Source organism: Panulirus ornatus, chromosome 14 (assembly GCF_036320965.1).
Source record: "Panulirus ornatus isolate Po-2019 chromosome 14, ASM3632096v1, whole genome shotgun sequence".
Classification (NCBI taxonomy): Eukaryota; Metazoa; Arthropoda; class Malacostraca; order Decapoda; family Palinuridae; genus Panulirus; species Panulirus ornatus.
Genome location: NC_092237.1, coordinates 7,175,635 through 7,194,800, shown reverse-complemented (window position 1 = coordinate 7,194,800; position 19,166 = coordinate 7,175,635). Strand labels below are relative to the sequence as shown.

Genomic DNA, 19,166 nt, shown 5'->3' with positions numbered 1-19,166 from the left:
CAGGAATATATATTGCAGCATTACTCATTAACATACTACAATGCCCTTCATAAATAGATTTCAGTATCCCTCATAGAATATGTTGCTGTATCCCTCAAAAATATATACTGTAATATCCTTCATAAATATACTTTTTTGTATCCTTCATAAATATACTGTAATATATCTCACAAATAAACAGTAATATCCATTAGAAACATAAGAACCATTTTGTACAGTCAAAGCATACAGTAAAATCCTTCCAATAATATTCTTAAAATCCTGCAAAAGAGACTGTAATATTCTGCACTATACTGTAGTATCTTACAAGCGTACTGTAAATTATCCTGTAAGACAAAACCTGCAGAAAATATACTGAAATATACTGCAATGATATAGTGTATAATCCAAGAACATACTGTAGTATGTAGTAATTAATTACTGTATCAAACCACTATTCAGTATACTGCAACATCCTGCAACAATAGATTGTATCATTCTACTATACAATATACTGTAGAAGCCTGTAATAATATATACTGTATCATTCTACTATACAATATACTGTAGATGCCTGTAATAATATATACTGTATCATTCTACTATACAATATACTGTAGATGCCTGTAATAATATATACTGTATCATTCTGCTATACAGTATACAGTAGCATCCTGCCCCAGTATATTGTATGATTCAACTATACAGTATACAGTAGCATCCTGCCCCAGTATATTGTATGATTCTACTATACAGTATACTGTAGCATCCTGCAACAATATATTGCATCATTTCACTATACAGTATACTGTAGCACCCTGCACCAATATATATATTGTATCATTCTATCATACAGTATAGCGTAGCATCCTGGAACAATACATCTTATCAGTCTATTATACAGTATACTGTTGCAGCCTGCAACAATATACTGTATCATCATATGCTTATACTGCAATAATATACTGTATCTGACAAATATAACAGTAACATCCACCAATAATAGACTGCTACATCCTACAATATACTGTAGTATCCTGCCTCGTCCTACATTATACAATAGTATCCTGCAACTATTTATTGTATAATGCTTCAAATATACCATCCTCCTGGTGCAATACAGTGTACCCACAAATACACTGCAGTTGCCTGCAAGAGTCATTTGCAATACCCTGCAAAATATAACGACTCATCAGTATACTTGAAACAGTATGATGTAGGATATCTTGGTGTCTGACATGGAGGTACACAAGAATGTATCGTAGGATCATTACTGTCTTGCAATGATCATAATAATAAACCCTACATGACCATAACGTGTGTTCGGTCAATAAAACAATTGCATCATCCATCCATGTCATAACTGCAGTGGTGTTGTCCATCCTTCCCCAAAACATTGGTTGTCAAACGATAAGTATTTTCGGTATCCCGCAACACAAGTGGCAGTAACACCCTGCAACACTACACTCTTGCTATCCTGCAACACTACACTCTCACTATCCTCCAGGTGGTGGTAACCTGCCCTAGGTACACTGGTGTGTGGGTGTAGGTGTGGGTGTAACAACCCATTTGGTCTGTACTCCTCGTCTCATAACCTTGTATTTGTGTAAGTATACTTCCCCCCTCTGGGTCATTCTCCATTGCCAAACAAATCACTACGTTTCGGCGTCTTCGTTCGCTGCACTCCCATAGTCCACCACTCTTATCCTATGAACGCATTTCTTCACAACTTTTCATAATAAGGTTCTCTAAGTGTGTGTGTGTGTGTGTGTGTGTGTGTGTGTGTGTGTGTGTGTGTGTGGAGAGAGATTTTGCGATCATGTTACCCCGTCTCTTAACCTTATATATCATGTATTTACTCCTATTCATGAATGCATGCACACAAGCCCCAGCTTAAGCCAAGTCTCCATCATTTACTGATTTGCCACGGAGGGGGTATTGAATATCTGGGTTGGGTGTGGGCCGACTGCCACGCCCAGGATTCGAACTCATGCAGGTCTGCCCTTCGGATGGCCCGTGCTGACCCAAAGTCACTAGAACTAACCATGGCTCCGTGTGCGTGCGTGTGTGTATGTGTGTGTGTGTGTGTGAAGGTCAGTGTGGCTAGCCTGGGGTAACGCCACCTGCAGGTTAGCAATGCCGTTCCTCAGCTACACTTGTCTCAGTGCTGAGAGGAACACCTTCTGTAGGACACCGAGTCTTTCCCTGAAGGATGGCTCTCAGGGCACCGTACATGTCAGCTGTGGGCAAGTGACCGGTGCTGAAGCAGCGGGTTGGTGACAGCAGGACCCACACAAGTGCTGGCCTAATGCAGGACCCACACTAGTGCTGGCCTGGTGCAAGACACGCTAGTGCTGGCCTAATGCAGGACCCACACAAGTGCTGGCCTAATGCAGGACCCACACAAGTGCTGGCCTGGTGGAGGACCCACACTAGTGCTGGCCTGGTGCAAGACACACCAGTGCTGGCCTGGTGGAGGACCCACACAAGTGCTTGCGGCCAAGCTCAGGGGTCTACGAACGTACCAGTGTCACGTGCTACACTCACACGCACATGACTGGCCGCCAGGGCCTCACTGAAGGTACAGAGAATATGACAATAATGTCCATATACCTCGAATACCTTCACGTTGGTGTACATTGGACGAGAACTTCAAGGGATGATACACATGTGTGCGGGGAACGTGCAAGGGGCACACAGACAGGCGAAGCAGGCAAGCCAAAGCATGATGGATCACAGGCAGTACTGCAATAGCGGTTATTCACAGCCATGACAAGAAGCGCAAACCCGAACAAGATGCATTCATAGGTGAGGTGAGGAGTGCGGGGAGACTCATGCTGTCAGACATGGGCGCTGGGCTACCATACCGGCGGGCGGGAGGGGGACGTCCCTGGGCCTCTACACTGGGCTGGAGGCCTCACAGGCGCAGCTCCCGAGGATGTAGCCCCCGAGGAGTGGGTGGCGTAGAGTGGGCGGCGCACGCGCCACAACACACACACACACACGGTCGGTCACCCGCCCACCACCAGCTTACATGCAGGCCGGTCACTAACCATGGCTAACCATTCACTACCAGCTGCTACCAGACACCTGCTAACTGCTTCTGGCTACTGGTCTAGCGGCGGCTGTAGAGCAGGCAGACAGGAATGAAGCAGGCAGACAGGCAGGGAAGAAGTCAAACTGAAGTCTCCAGAAGGTCTGGGTGGTCGAGCGCCTGGCTGGGGAGGCTGGCACTGGCCCCGGGGGGCACCACACACCTCACTACGTTCTCCCGTGAGGTGCGCTTTCCTCCGCTACCTGAGGCGCCGCCCTCGTACGCCGCCAAACTGCTCGTGTCTCCTCCTCCTCCTGCTGCTGCTGCTGCTAAAGGTGACTCTAAGCCTGGTGGAGATTGTGCGGCCCCAAGCTGGTGGCTTGTGGAGGCATGCTGGCCAGGCCCTCCCCAGCTGCCTGCTGGAGGATCTTTGAGGACAGGGTCAGAGGCATGCGACCCGCGAGACCGGCCAGGTGAAGACCCTGAGGGAATAAATGTTGAGCATCACCTGAGCGGCGCTGGCTAGTCTACTGCCCGCCCCTGGCGAGGTGAGGGAGGGAGAGGGACCTCCTCTACCACAGTAGCACCCACAGCAGTGCAGCTACCACATGGTGGAAGGGTCTCCCTCAACCACCCGCAGCACATCATAGAGCCAGAGCCGTGAGCCAGTTGTTCAGAATCGGTGACCAAATCTACGCTTGGTGTTCCTGGTCAAGGCATGATGGATGATAGATGGGTCAAGGCATGATGGATGATAGATGGGTCAAGGCATGATGGATGATAGATGGGTCAAGGTATGATGGACGATAGATGGGTAAAGAACATGCATTCCGAACGTCACCACTTAGTGAAATGTGACCCTAAAGTCAGGGTCATTCAATGTCCAAGGTCATTTACTGAACTCTGGTAATGATGGCAATAAGACATGATGTTAATAACCGATAATTATATTCCAGTCACGAAAATCAGTAAATGGTACTATGGACATAAGTAACTGCTAAGGGATCATTTGTGAAATTAAATCGCTTTATGATGAGCATCTTACAAGCTTGCCTTGCGCAAAACATTAAACACTAAGTCTGCAAAAGTTGCTTTGAATTCATTTTTTTTTTCACTCGTAATGAATAAGATGAGAAAAAACAGACAACTCTGTACTTGTGTTGCCTGAAGACCCACAATTGAGTGGAAAACTACAGTAACTTACAAAAACATTTAGTCACAATATCTGACCTTGCCCTATACATAAATGTTATACATCTAAAGTTCCCAGAATTTTCAGCAATCCCAAGTTACAGCATTTACAGTAAAATCAGTTTAACCCCTAATATCTAGATTTAAGTAACTATATATTCGAAAAATCTAATGAGCTGGTCACCTGTATACTGTACTGATGGTACATTTGTGAAGTTCTCGTGTAAGTACTATTCTTCAGTTATCCTGCGAACAAGAACCAGAGGAGTGGTGATCGACACTCCAGAACCATGCACATACTTTAGTACTGACAGGACATAAAAGATCAATAATGAATCACATTGCATATGGCTGATAAAGAATCGCTTCGTCAAGTTCTGTCCTACGATGGTCACTTGTTTTCTGAAGTCTCTGCTGACTTTCATGATGATGGAAACGTCGATAATAATCATACATGAGCTCATGTGTTGCCTTAATACCAGATATAAGTCATGACCTTAGTCTTTGAGTCTCCTTTCATTACTGGTGACATGAAAAAAAAAAAAAACGTTTTCAGCCTCGTAGGATACCCTTACCCATCATACCAAGGTCGTAGACTTGCCCTTTTTCCCACAGTACCACAGACGCAGACTTGGTCAACGATTTGAAACAAATAGTTCCTGGCCCTTAAACCAACCATGAGTGCTATGTCTTAGCCATGCTCCTACTACTGCTGATTCATGTTGTTCTTCTGTAATGCTTCAAACTTGTGATCATAACTTCAAAAAAAAAAAAAATAATCTGCAAATCTATATGAAAAAATGTATATGTATATAAAGCACAATTAATACATCTTACAGGCTGAAAGTAAATGTATTGATTCTAAGGCAGTCGTATTTTTTTTTTTCAGCACACTCCAGACATCAGGGCACAATGCAAAAGCATCGAAACATTCAAAGATAATCCACAGATTGACATACAAGATACATCAACTGGTACTTTCATTTGTGGGGGGGAAAAACACAATAAAAATCTTAAAACTCTCAAAAAGTACGTCAGGGGGTGGTAATGGCTGGTAGGATATATATACACTGAGACATACGGTCCTCAAAAAAAAAAAATAGTTTATATAATCTAGCAGTTTAATTTCAGCCATTGATGCTACTGTGGTACACGTCAAATTACATCTTGCTGATATACTGGTAGCCACTTTCAAGACTTAAAAATGACCATGACCTGAAAGCAAAGCCAAGTCAAATCATTCTGCCAGTCACAATGAACTCTCCAAAACTCACACCATAGCCTAGTGCACCGCTAACTCGGGAATGCGCAAGTGGCTTCGTACATTATATCAAATATTTCTGCAGACATATCAAAATTGTTCCATTAGTTTATTATTTCTAGCTTACAATCACTAATTGAATATGGGATTTGGAGGGGGAAAAAATCTATCTTGGTCAGCCACTGCCTTCTGCAAGACGTACACCATTTAGTGGGATTTATGGAGAGTTTACTGTTTAATGAACTGGATATCCGTCTTAAGGAGTAAAGGATGAATGTCATCTTTCATTCAGGAAATGATCTAAGTTCGGTATATATACATATATATCGATAGCCATAGAAAACGTAAAAGCCAGAACCATTTGGTGGTGTTTCTGTAAGCTCTTCATACCATATCTAAATTCTAGTTTTGTTTTGCATTAGAGCTCCCATTACGTGGAGACTCTCTCGTCTTTTGGTGAGATATCAAGAGAATGGTTTGCGTGGATGACACAGCTGTTTCTCACACACCCTTCCAGATCCTCACTCTGTATGCCACAATCATCCATCGCATCAATTCCATTTATCAAAGCTCTCAAGAACATAGAACCCCTTTATGTACACCAGCAAATCAGAACTGCTCATTTGGAATTTCCTATCATCTCTCTCACATGCCTTTCTTAAGCCCATATATGCTCAATACACTTTCCTGTCTCTAAAACAACAAAACTTCCCCCTTAAATCTATCTATACAGCGGAATAAACCACTGCCTTCGTCCAGCCAGAAGACACACACGCCCTCTTTGCCACACACACACACACTTTTACCGTACACCTCTGACGAACACGCTTTCTCAACCCTAACCAACAACAGGTTTGCTCTCTCTCTCTCTCTCTCTCTCTCTCTCTCTCTCTCTCTCTCTCTCTCTCTCTCTCTCTCTCTCTCTCTCTCTCTCTCTCTCTCTCCATTCTCTCGATTTCTCGCAGTTCTTCAGGTGCATTACTCTGGGTACATACATCCTTCACCCACCCCCTGAGGACGGAGGCCCAGTTCTTCATGGATCATACGAGCCTGCGTGGCGATGCAAGCAGCGGCAGGAGCAATAGTAGCTGGTCGCACAGGCTGACGCAGCTACTCATATGTTTCACTGCCCCAAGCAAGCTGGTCATCCCTTATTTTCTGTGTGCTGTAGACGGACGGACAGACAGCGCACGTATCACCCACCTACGTGTTCCACGCCCCTCTTCCCAAGCTCTTACGGGGACAATGTAAGATTGTATGAACACATCTTAACAGCATAATGATTAATACCATGTGGGTCAAATAATTAATAATCTATGCTGACATAATAATTAACACAAATAAGCAATCAATACATATTTTTTTTCCCCGTTTCTGGTGAACTTATCAATATTGATGAAAATCAGAGATAAAAACATAACTATGCACGAAGGTACGACCCTTGAGCACAACGGTACGACCTTTGAGCACAATGGTACGACCTTTGAGCACAATGGTACGACCCTTGAGCACAACGGTACGACCCTTGAGCACAACGGTACGACCCTTGAGCACAACGGTACGACCCTTGAGCACAACGGTACGACCCTTGAGCACAACGGTACGACCCTTGAGCACAACGGTACGACCCTTGAGCACGACGGTACGACCCTTGAGCACAACGGTACGACCTTTGAGCACAACGGTACGACAATGTACAACCACTTGAATGCGACGGCACGACTTTTCATCCGACCCTCATGTGTAAAAGTCACAGATAAAGCCATCCATGACAAGGACAAGGGTCGCATCGTCGAGTCAAAGGGGTCGTACCCGTCACGCGCACTCATCCTACTCCAATGAGGATTAGCTGTAGAACTAATAATAACATAAATAATAGCAAAGAATAAATAATGGAAAAAAAACAAAATAGAAGCCACACACACAGACACTAAATACTACTGTACTCTACTTCGCTGATCTTAACCCATGAAATCGAGGCCACCATGTTCTCCACAAGTAAGGTAATTCCCTAAGACATACACTGCTAATAAAAAAAAAAAAGAACAGCACTTCTCTCTAACGAGCTAACTGTCATTCATTCTGTCGTCTATATACATCACTCCATCCTCTCCAGTGGGACTCGAACCGCTGCCTGGAAAGTTGGTGGCTGGGGTACCTGGCTTACTAACCCTGCCACCTTGGCTGCTGTAGCAATGACGTTCCCCAGTCCACTAGTTCGAGTTTTGCTGGAGGATATATATATATATATATATATATATATATATATATATATATATATATATATATATATATATATATATATATATATATATATATATAACAAACGTACTAAACATGGGCAAAATACATATACATTCTGACTGCTGTACAGAAATACAGTGCTGTCAACAACTGGGGTTCACTGCTGGCTACAGTTACAATCTACAGACATACAGCACTCAACACTGGGTGGGTGAGGGGGGGGGGGGTGGAACCAACACCAAACAGCTATTTACATTTAACTGACATTTACTGAGTGAAACACGACTGTGGGGCCTTTGTGTCGGGGGAGGGAGAAAGGAAGGGAGGGGTTGGGGGGGGAGGAGGTCGTTAGGTTACAGTGGGCGTGGCCAGCTGGCCTGGTAGGGTTGTGGGTGTGGTTTATAAGGTTGATGGGCGTGGTCAGGAACGCGAGTGAACATAAGTGTTTATTTACGAGGTGGGGAAGGAGGGGGCAGACGTATCCAGGAAGGTTAGTGGGTGTGGCCAAATGGGTTCGTGGGTGTGGCCAAATGGGTTTGTGGGTGTGGCCACGTAGGTCTCTGGGTATGGCCATGTGGGTCTGAGGGTGTGGCCACGTGGGTATGGCCATGTGGGTCTGTGGGTGTGGCCAGTTGGACTTTCAAGAACGGGGTAGCAGAAGTTCACAGCCATGGTCTTTGGGGTTTAGTGGGTGGAGAGAGAGAGAGAGAAAGACGGGGGGGTCTGGAGGTACAATGGGCGTGGCTCAGGCGCGGGTAGGTGGGAGGGGAAAGGAGAGAGAGGAACTGGTTGTATGGGCGTGGCCGGCCAGACAGGTTAGGTGATTACTGCAAAAGTCTACTACATACAGTCGTTAGCTTACTGGCCATGGTCGGGAGGGTGTGTGGGCGTGGCCAGGGGGGTTGGTGGGCGTGTGAGGACGTACAGTTAAGAGGTCTTGAGCGGTGAGTGTGGGCGTGTAGGGACTTACTGGGGGCGTGGCGTCAGAGGCGGCAAGGGGGCAGGTCCAACAAGGGATCACCCGTGTCTGTAATAATGTCCTTACTCCATTAGTAGCCCTCCTGGGACACAGCATATCCCAGCACACTGGGGGCCTACCATATCCCCAGCACTCTGGGGACTTAAACATATCCCAGCACTTTGGGGGGCCTACCATGTGCCAGAACACTGGGGGGTCTTCCATCTCCTAGCATTCTGGGACCTACCATATCCCCAGCAATATGGGACCTACCATATCCCAGCAATATGGGACCTACCATATCCCAGCACATAGGGCCTAGCACATCCCAGGACAACAGAGACTATCAAAACCCTTGCTTCTCACACTGGGACCTACCATATCCCAGGGGTACAGACAGAGGAACTCACCATATCCCAAGGGCTAACACTTGGACACCCATCTTGGTCTTCAGCTGTTCACACTGGGACTCATTACGTCCCTTAGTACCTCATACTTAGACTTATCATGTTCCCTGGTACCTCACACTAGGACCTCTCATATTCCCTAGTACCTCATACTAGGACCTCTCATGTTCCCGTCCCTCACATATTCCCTAGTATCGCACACTAGGACCTCTCATGTTCCCTGGTGCCTCACACTAGGACCTCTCATGTTCCCTGGTACCTCACACTAGGACTTCTCATGTTCCCTGGTGCCTCACACTAGGACTTCATGTTCCCTGGTACCTCACACTAGGACCTCTCATGTTCCCTGGTGCCTCACACTAGGACCTCTCATGTTCCTATACCTCACACTAGGACCTCTCATGTTCCCTGGTGCCCCACACTAGGACCTCTCATGTTCCCTGGTGCCTCACACTAGGACCTCTCATGTTCCTATACCTCACACTAGGACCTCTCATGTTCCCTGGTGCCCCACACTAGGACCTCTCATGTTCCCTGGTACCTCACACTAGGACCTCTCACATTTCCTAGTGCCTTGAAATAGGACCTATCATGTCCCTATTTGTAAATTGCAACTGAAGGAAAAAAATATATCACTGTTTATTAACAAAATGGCAACATGGGTGAAATAAGTAAATCTAATACAGTGTACACATGAGAGAGCTTGGCTCTCGTACAGCAAATAATGAAGAGTTTATTGATGTGTTCCACAATAGGAGTTTAGGGGGTCGGTGGCAAGATAGTCTAACTGTTATTGATTGAAAACTGAAGTACATAATTGCAGCAAAACACTGTATGAGAGTCTTGGAGGAATAAGTGCTGGAACAGTTGAGGGACAGACTGGAAACAGAGTCGAGTAAAGGATTCAGGTTAGAAGGAAATGAACCGAGTTTCGGGATGATGACTAGATCATTAGCCACAGACGTAGCAGCCGATCTGATCGAAAGAGGATACTGAGCGACAGACGGAGCCAGTGTCACTATACTGGGTGTGTGTGGGGGGGTGGGGTTAATACGTGGAGGGGGTCTGTCACTCCCTTAGATGTGGAGTCTCAATGTTCCTGGAGGAGATCCGGGTGGTATCTGTCCCTGTGAGCAGTTGGCTAGGGAGAAACAAGGGAGAGTAGTGATAAACACCTGTAAACATACATTCTAAAACTACTCATTAGAATTATGAGAAAAGATAAGGAATAATGACGAATAGAACAAATTACATGTTAGGATAAAGTAAAGATTCTGAAATCAAGAAAAATATCTTAAAACCAGTATGTTTTATGGCCACTGCTTCTGACAAGATTAGTTTTACATATCGGTACCCTGTCTATAAAAGGCAGAGAGGAACGTTTTCTAGTGGTCTGCTCAGCCAAAGATGGAGGTCTGCAGCAGTGTCTAGCACTGGGAAAGACATGGTAGTCCCCCCCCATAGGAAGGGGGTACCATTACTGGCATTATAGGAAAAAAAAAAAACTGACATGTGATGAGGGATGAAAAACAAAGGAAGGAAGGTGGCGACCACATCCCACAACACGAGTTTATAAATAAGTCGACCCCCATCTACCTCTGCTGGACAGCCGTGTCTGTACGACGGACACTTCCTTCTTCTAGCCTTCATCACCTGAGCAGCTGGGGGAGGGAAGACCCGACTCCCCCAGGAAGAGCCAGCAGCCACTTCCATACCTAAAGGCTTTGAGAGGGCGAGTTCTCATAGGAGATCCAAGATTACTAAGAAAAAGTTAAGATGGTGCTGAATACCATGTCTTTTCTCGGGAAAGAAAGACGATTATTTGCTTCCTCTATCCGTCCCACCTGAGGTTAATTAGTTGCTGGGTCAAGGGGGGAGGTGGGGCAGGTAGGAGTGGAGACAGCAGCTTGTTGAACTCTGGAGTCAACAAGTTAGGGTCCAGGAGTGCAGGCAGCGGTCTGCTGAACTCTCTGTATGATACTCTTACTTCCGCAGCAACATGAGGCGTTCTCTAAACTTCTTTCTCCTGCACTCGGGCTGGACACTCCATCCAAAATCATCCCAACCACTTCTTTCTTTTTTTAACTTTCACATCTTCCAAGACTCGGAAGATCTAACAACAATGAAAACCTTTCCTCAACGTTCCAGCTTGACGCCCCATACTTCCACTAGGAAATAAGAAATTTCCAAAATAACGACTGTAGGTAGCCTTGTAGAGAAACCTTCTGTGGGAGGTCAGAAGAGCACGCACAGGGGTTGGCTGTGCGCAAGACTGAAGCAATGGACGCTTCAGTCCATGTCAGTCACACACCGTTCAGTGGAACCGAGGTACTCATCACATTCTGGTCTCCTCAATTTAAGGAGTCACATACAACAGCTGAAAAAGGAATGCAGCAAGAATGGTGCCAGAACTGAGTGGATTGAGCAACGAAGAGAGGTTGCAAGCCCTCAATCTGGCTCGATGTGATAGAGAGGTAACGGGAGACATGATCAGTCGAAGGAGAATCCAGATCAAGAAGGCACAACTGGAAGCTGGCCAACGGAAGTGAGCGACGCGACGTAAAAAAAAAAAAAAAGCGTATCTTCAGCAACACAGTTGTAAACACGTAGAGTCACACCTGTTGCTAGGGTCACACTTAAGGTCACGTCTGTCGCTGGGATCATACTAAGGTCACGCCTGTTGGTGAGGGGTCACACTAAGGTCATGTCCGTTGCTGGAGGTCACACTAAGGTCATGTCCGTTGGTGGGGGGTCACACTAAGGTCATGTCCGTTAGTAGGGGTCACACTAAGGTCATGTCCGTTGGTGGGGTCACACTAAGGTCATGTCCGTTGGTGGGGGGTCACACTAAGGTCATGTCCGTTGGTGGGGGTCACACTAAGGTCATGCCCGTTGGTGGGGGGTCACACTAAGGTCGTGTCCGTTGGTGGGGGTCACACCAAGGTCATGTCCTTTGGTGGCGGGGTCACATCACATGCTAGTCTTGGGGGTAAAGTTCTACGAACTCAAGTCCATCTACCAGTGTTTCTCCGAGGCCCTTGATAGTCCGGCCACCAATGTCTCTCAGGAGCCCTTAGAAGTCCAGCCACTAGTGTTTCTTGGGGGCCCTTGACAGCCCAGCCCTCAGTGTCCCTTCAGGACCCTTTACATCACAATGCAATGGGCCAGGACGACCTCTCCATCTCTCTAACCAGCCAGGTGTGGACATCTGGCTCTCTCCATCAGACTTCCCACTACCACACATGCCTGTCACCCTCCGTCAGCAGCATATCGGTGCTGCTCCGCTCACGAGATGAACCCAGACGACCCCCCCCTGTAATCCGATATCTTCCTGGCTTCACTGACCACCTTCCTCCTGAAGGCAAATGCTGGAATTTCAGTGACTGAAGCCAAGAAGTGGATGTTTAACGAATAAACGACATCTCTCAGTGAAGACACCACGTGCTGACCCTAATATAAACTTCGGTGACGTCAGAGGAGTAGCGTAGGGTGAGGCGCACACAAGCAGACGCCGTGGGGATTGATTGGTCTCTTGTGTTGGCAACATTGATTTTCCATACGGTGAGTACAGCATCATCTGGCCCGTGACGTCACAGCTGCTCACATGGCCGGCCAATCAGTGGACGTCACTCCTCTCATTACCAGTTCAGCACATGATGGGTTGGTATTTTATCGTCTTGGCCCGGCATAGAACCCTCAGTTCTCCTACACTAGCTTCCATGAATTATGGGAGGTTATTATAAAGACTCGGTACCTCCCCAAGTCCTTCTGTGCCACATACCATGGACTATCATCACCTACACTTGCAAATAGTTATACTCCGCTAACAGGAAGTCGGTGGAAGTATACCATATAAAAGAGATATACTACCACGAATTGCTTATACTGGCGGAGGGATAGTGAGGGGCGTGGAGCGGGTGGTGGTGGCTCTAGGTAGCGGTGTCAGCAGCGCAAGAAGTAAGCTGTCTTGAAGAGCCGTAGTTAGAGGATCATTCGCACGTATACCACTCTTGTTGATATCAATTATTCGTCTCCAGTTTACGAGACGACATCAACTGTGTGTTTCGCCCATGACAACGCGTCGTCTCTTCCCCTGGGGTCATTACCGTAGGGGGGGTGTGGTCCGGGAAGCCATCATCAACTGCTTATGAACACGCTAACTTACGTTATGGCTTAACTTCTCTCAGAGTCCCCAAGGACGACGGAACAAGCCTTGAGCACGACGGCACGACCCTTGAGCACGACGGTACGGACCCTTAGGCACAACGATATATGACCCTATAGCACTACAGGCATGATGGAATGACCTGACCCTCACGACGTCAGGTTGGCGTCTCGTATGGTGATCCGGCGTTAGACAAATTTCGAACTTCGTCACTTGTAGGTTTCTATACCTCAGCTGGGCGTCCGGTTTGACGAGGAACTGTTCCTTGTATCCTTTGGTCGTAAATTTATTCCACTTGCTATCACTCCATGCCAGCAGGAGTCTCTTGCGTCTGGCAATGTGTTTTATACCGTTTGTTTATCTTCTCGTCCGAGCAGATATTTTCTTAGCGTCTCCACATAATGCTTCACGTCACTAACTCAGCCACTGGACTCTGGCGTGGACGCACTGTTAAGTTCTGAGGTACTTCACGCTTCATGATAAAAACTAAGACGAATGGGGACATCCGGCTGGTCAATTCAAGAGTTCGAGTGGCACTTGAGGAAGGTGGTGAAGAAGTACAGTCGAGTCATAAGACAGGTATTGGACATGGCCAGGCATCCATCCCCTCCGACTCTCATCCAAGGGGCATCCATACCAGGGGCTGTCACCCAGGGGCAACATATGTACATCGTCTCTGGCAGGGTCAAGGACCCAGTCAGGTATGTGCGCACCACTCCCTCCCGTCCTGACAGATACCTGGCACAATGACAAGAGATAGAAACGAGACCTCGCGAATAACAGTCTTAAATCAAGAGGAGTCACGACCATGACGGAGGAGTAATGGCATCATGAGACGATAACTGAAATTATCTGAAACTTGTTCACGTCCAGAGAAACTCTAAGAAATGATGGTCATCTAATTTTCCCACATAGTGAGAGTAGCAAAGCTTTATGGGGACATCTTCAGAGAGTCGCCTGAAGAAGTATACGAGCTTCAACTTGACTGTCCGCCTTAGGTCCTTGCTGTAGGACCAGTGTGGAAAAAAAAGAGGATATAATTGATGAGAATTAAATCCTACATGGCTACAGGGAAGCCTATAAACCTCTGTCCTAGTAATGAGCGTCGATCACGTGCCTCCTAACCATCAAAAGTGGTCATTCCAACTAGTGTGGTTTCCCACCGACGAAGAGGAGCTGAGACAGGGTGGCTGCAGTAGCTCATCCCTTTCTGTCTGAGGATGTGGCACAGTGCCAAAGGTAAGCCTCAGACAAGAGAACTGCTCAAAAGGCAATACATAATACACAAGATGTTATGGCACCTACTCTTTCATCCACAATAGTTTCTCTTTACCTGTGGCAGGCGACTGGTAGTCGCACTCAGGTGACAACACTCACTCCCTCCGCAAGACTGGTGTTCACTCAATGCTAGCCTATCAACACTTGACGGACAGACGTACACCTTGAGATTCCTACACTGGCTGGTTCTCGTTTGTCATGAGGTAAACACGAAAGGCTTTGTGGTCTTTGTTATGATGCAGTCAGCGTTGAGTCAAAGTCTACCACAACATTAAGGTAATACGTACAGGTACCCAGTGATTCGTCCGTGTCCAATCTGGCGTTTAAAAGACGTCCGTTCTGTCGAAGACTGTAAAAGACAGACGTCTTTTGTGCTCCATACAGTCCGGCGATGAAGAAGCGCACCAAAGGCCTCTCTCAAATACTGGAAAAACCTGAATCGGAATACGAGGGAACTTGTGAGACTGTAGGTCTCCCAGCGGTGAGGGTAGCAGCTCAACCTCACCCACACCAACAGAGGAGTCTGAGGACCTGGTCTTAACAAAGAGTCTGACTCCAATTGGCCCCCCGGCAGTACCGAAGCTGCTGAAGGGGTAGAGTGATCTGCAGTGAGAGGTCAGAACAGAGAGGTACGCTTGTTACTGTCTAGTCTACCTTTTCCCGAGATAATGCAATTAAATTGAGACTGGTCATTTGATCCACGAGGAGCAAAGTAGGGAAGATGTCTTTGGAAGGGACAATACTATGGTGTTAGTTCTCGCACAGTGGATGATGAACTCTACACTATCTCCCGCAGAGCTTTTGGGTCGTTTCGTGGTAGACCATTTCATCCCTTGGGCACGATCCTACAGCCCTTGATCACAACGGCACCACAACTCTTCTTCATCACGATGAAAAATGACCCTTCGGTATGATGGCCTGGCCAATGGCATGACCCCACACCCTACCCCCCCTCAGGATCACAGTAGAGAAAGCCAGGTCAAGTTTATATGTCGGCCCGTCGTGCTCAGGGAAAGAGCACTGTGGTTAAGAACAGGGTGACTCAAAAGTCTCAAGCGTGACAGCTAAGGCCAGAGCGGCCGAGGCGTTCATCCCCACCCACACCCCGCTCAAGCTTGCAGGAAGACTAGCTTCATGTACGAGTCAACAGTGGGTCTCAAGTGTCACTTGATCGTCTTGCCCACACCTCCTGAAACCTTGCATGGCTGTCATGCTGCGCACGACCATACGGTAAACTTGCTGCAGTGTCGAAAGATAAATCAGATATCTGAAAGAAATATGCAAAATTTCTCATTATTACAAGTCATCTTTCTCATACAATGTCTACACAAATTGAACTGCATGAAAAACAAAAACAGACAAACAACAACAACACTAGGATGATGAACACAAGGTCATTCTCTTTACAGCTGGTCTGGGATAAAGGGCAAATCATGTGTGCCAACGACGTGTACAAGTGAAAATGGACTAAGGGCCCCATCTTTAAGCAGTTATGAGGCCGAGTGCTTCACTACGAGGCTATGAGTGCAGGAGGAGGCCGTCTAGATATCATGAGGACACATTCGCACCAAGCGGCTGTGAGAGCAGTAAGAGGCCATATATATATATGTACATAGGTCGTGTACACACTATGTGGCTATGTGGAGAGTAAGGGGGCAGTCTACACAGACCAGAGACCCTGAAAGTCCTACGTGCTGATTTACGTACTAAGAGGCTGTGCATGAACTAAGAGGTCGTGTGTGCATGAACTAAGGGGGTTATGTGTGCATGACGAGGTTGTGTGTGTTTCTGTGTGCACTAATGTGCGCACACGCTGAGGAGGACATGTGCGCCTTAAACGGTGAACACGTTTCATAGTTCTCAAGTAATGTGCTCGTGAAGGCGTGTATGTACTGTCACCGAGTACATGTACACTACAGCACAGAAGAGAACGTACGCTCTCAGTACAATATCACGCACACTGCTGGCTGAGAAGATGTTTTTTGGTCAAGGCGAGGATGGACACTATCCTCTCCTATCTCCAGCTAGTTACTGCATACTGGACGAACTACTGTCTGCTCAGCAAGTCAGTGTGTACTGGACGAACTACTGTCTGCTCAGGAAGTCACTGTGTACTGGACAAACTACTGTCTGCTCAGGAAGTCACTGTGTACTGGACGAACTACTGTCTGCTCAGCAAGTCACTGTGTATTGGACGAACTACTGTCTGCTCAGCAAGTTACTGTGTACTGGACGAACTACTGTCTGCTCAGCAAGTCAGTGTGTACTGGACGAGCTACTGTCTGCTCAGCAAGTCACTGTGTACTGGACGAACTACTGTCTGCTCAGCAAGTCACTGTGTACTGGACGAACTACTGTCTGCTCAGCAAGTTACTGTGTACTGGATGAACTACTGTCTGCTCAGCAAGTCAGTGTGTACTGGACGAGCTACTGTCTGCTCAGCAAGTCACTGTCCCGTGCGAGCACTGTCTGCTCAGCAAGTCACTGTCCCGTGCGAGCACTGTCTGTTCAGTGAGTCATCACGTCCTGGGGTACTGTCCGCCAAGTAATGACGTACACTGCTAAGTCACACCCATGGTGTGGTAGACTCTATGCTGTCTATTACCCTAGTGAAGGGCAGTAGTAGTAGCAGCAGCAGCAGCAGTAGTAGTAGTGGTGGTAGTAGTAGTAGTAGTAGTAGTAGTAGTAGTAGTAGTAGTAGTAGTAGTAGTAGTAGTAGTAGTAGTAGTGGTGGTGGTAGTAGTAGTAGTAGTAATAGTAGTGGTGGTGGTAGTAGTAAGAGTAATAGTGGGGGTTGTAGTAGTTGTAGTAGTGGTAGTTGTAGTGGTGGTGGTGGCAGCAGTAGTGGTGGTAATAGTAGTAGTAGAGGCAGTAGCAGTGTAGTAGTAATAGTAGCAGCAGTAGTAACGGTGGTGGTGGTGGTGGTGGTGGTGGTAGCAATAGTAGTAGTGGTAGTAGTATTAGTATTAGTAGCAGTAGTAGTAGTAGTAGTAGTAGCAGTGGTGGCAGTAGTAGTAGTAGTAGTAGTAGTAGTAGGAGTAGTAGTAGTAGTGGTGGCAGTAGTAGTAGTAGTGATGGCAGTAGTAGTAATAGTGGCAGTAGTGGTAATAGTAGTAGTAGCAGTAATGGTGGCAGTAGTAGTAGTAGTAGTAGTAGTAGTAGTAGTAGTAGTAGTAGCAGCAGTAGTAGCAGTAGTGGTGGCAGTAGTAGTAGTGTTGGCAGTAGTAGTAGTAGTAGTAGTAGTAGTAGTAGTAGTAGTAGTAGTAGTAGTAGTAGTAGTAGTAGTGGCAGTAGTAGTAGTAGTAGTAGTAGTAGTAGTAGCAGTAGTAGTAGTTGTAGTAGTGGTGGCAGTAGTAGTAGTAGTAGTGGCGGCAGCAGCAGCAGTAGTATACTTACTGACACTCTCACAGTAGGTGGTGGAGGTCCTCCTGTTGGAGGACCTCCAGGCGAGGGAGCGGACGAAGCCCTTCGTGCCGGTGTGGACGTTGTCCACGCTCATGGAGCGCTGCACCACGCCCCTCCACACGTCCTGGGCCCCGACGCCACGCACGCCCTCCGCCGTCGATGTCCCTACCCCTAGCTGCTCGTTGAGCGAGTACAGCTTCGTCGTGATGTCCTTACCTGCAACGGTACAGGTCCTGAGGTCTGTGTCCCTGGGTGGAGAGGTCTCCTGTGTGCCTCGGGTACACGTATACATCTGGCTTGGTGCACCTGTGGTGTGACACACGTGTTGGTGTAACACGTATGGCCATGATGACATGTGCAGCTCATCATCCTACTGTGACGTAATGTGTTCTTACCCTATTGAGCACGACGTTACGACCCTTCGGTACGATGGCCTGGCCTTTGACCTAAATCTTAAAGGTCAGGTTTAAAAGGCCAAAGGTCGCATCGTCGTGCTCAAAGGGGCTTTCACAAAGTGCAAGCGACAAATGCGACCATGTCAGGTGTATCCGGAAGGCAGGTGCGACGAGTATACACACACACACACACACACACACACACACACACACACACACACAGGTGTTACTGGTTGGGACAGATGTTCGCCAAGGGAGAGGAGGGGGGAGAAAGCGAGACTTGAACAGGTGTCCTTGGTCGCCTTTGACAGGTGTGTCCATGACTCAAGCTGACACAACAAAGATGTAGCCACGGCAGGTATAGGGGTGACAGGTGTAATTGAAACAAGTGGTGTGTGTGTGTGTGTGTGTGTGTGTGTGTGTGTGTGTGTGTGTGTGTGTGTGTTGTGGGAGTATAGAGTGGGGGGGATGGAGGAGTGTCTTACCTACAAGGTTGTGGATGATGGCCCTGAGGAAGGGCCGCAGGTGTAGGAGGTGTCGGAGGCGGGGTCGCGTCCAGCACAGGTACTTGCTCCGCTCCTCGGCCACGATGCTGACCTGTGGTAGGGAGAACGTCCTTCGTAAGCAGGAGGCCCGTCAGACTTTTTTCTTTCTGACCTCAGCGAAACGTCGAAGTCCGTGTTAAATCTTACTCCTGCGTTGGTGGAAGGTCTCAATGCGTTACGAAGGCAATAGATTTCTCAGGGGCCACTCAGTTTCAGAGGGATCTACAGACTTCCCCTCCTGCGTCCAGCATGCACACACACACACACACATGGTGAAGTGTGGTACACCTGTGTATACACAGGT

General features: G+C 47.2%; 1 protein-coding gene across 8 annotated transcripts in view; it reads right to left on the bottom strand.

Annotated features, from left to right (window-relative positions):
• The window catches only part of LOC139753244 (popeye domain-containing protein 1-like), an 84,274-nt gene that overhangs the window by 13,736 nt on the left and 51,372 nt on the right, over positions 1-19,166 (bottom strand). Inside the window, exons 6-9 of one of the 8 annotated variants that reach the window (XR_011713671.1) lie at positions 18,803-18,914; positions 17,914-18,138; positions 8,572-8,736; positions 3,356-3,495 (exon numbers count right to left, since the gene is read on the bottom strand). Coding sequence is in view for 3 of the 8 variants with exons in the window: in XM_071669488.1 (XP_071525589.1) it covers positions 3,237-3,495; positions 17,914-18,138; positions 18,803-18,914 (596 nt within the window). In the remaining 5 variants the exon portion in view is untranslated. Of the gene's footprint in view, positions 1-2,846; positions 3,496-8,571; positions 8,737-17,913; positions 18,139-18,802; positions 18,915-19,166 lie in introns of those variants that run through there. The other 7 variants (XM_071669490.1, XR_011713668.1, XR_011713669.1 and 4 more) reach the window with 7 other exon arrangements.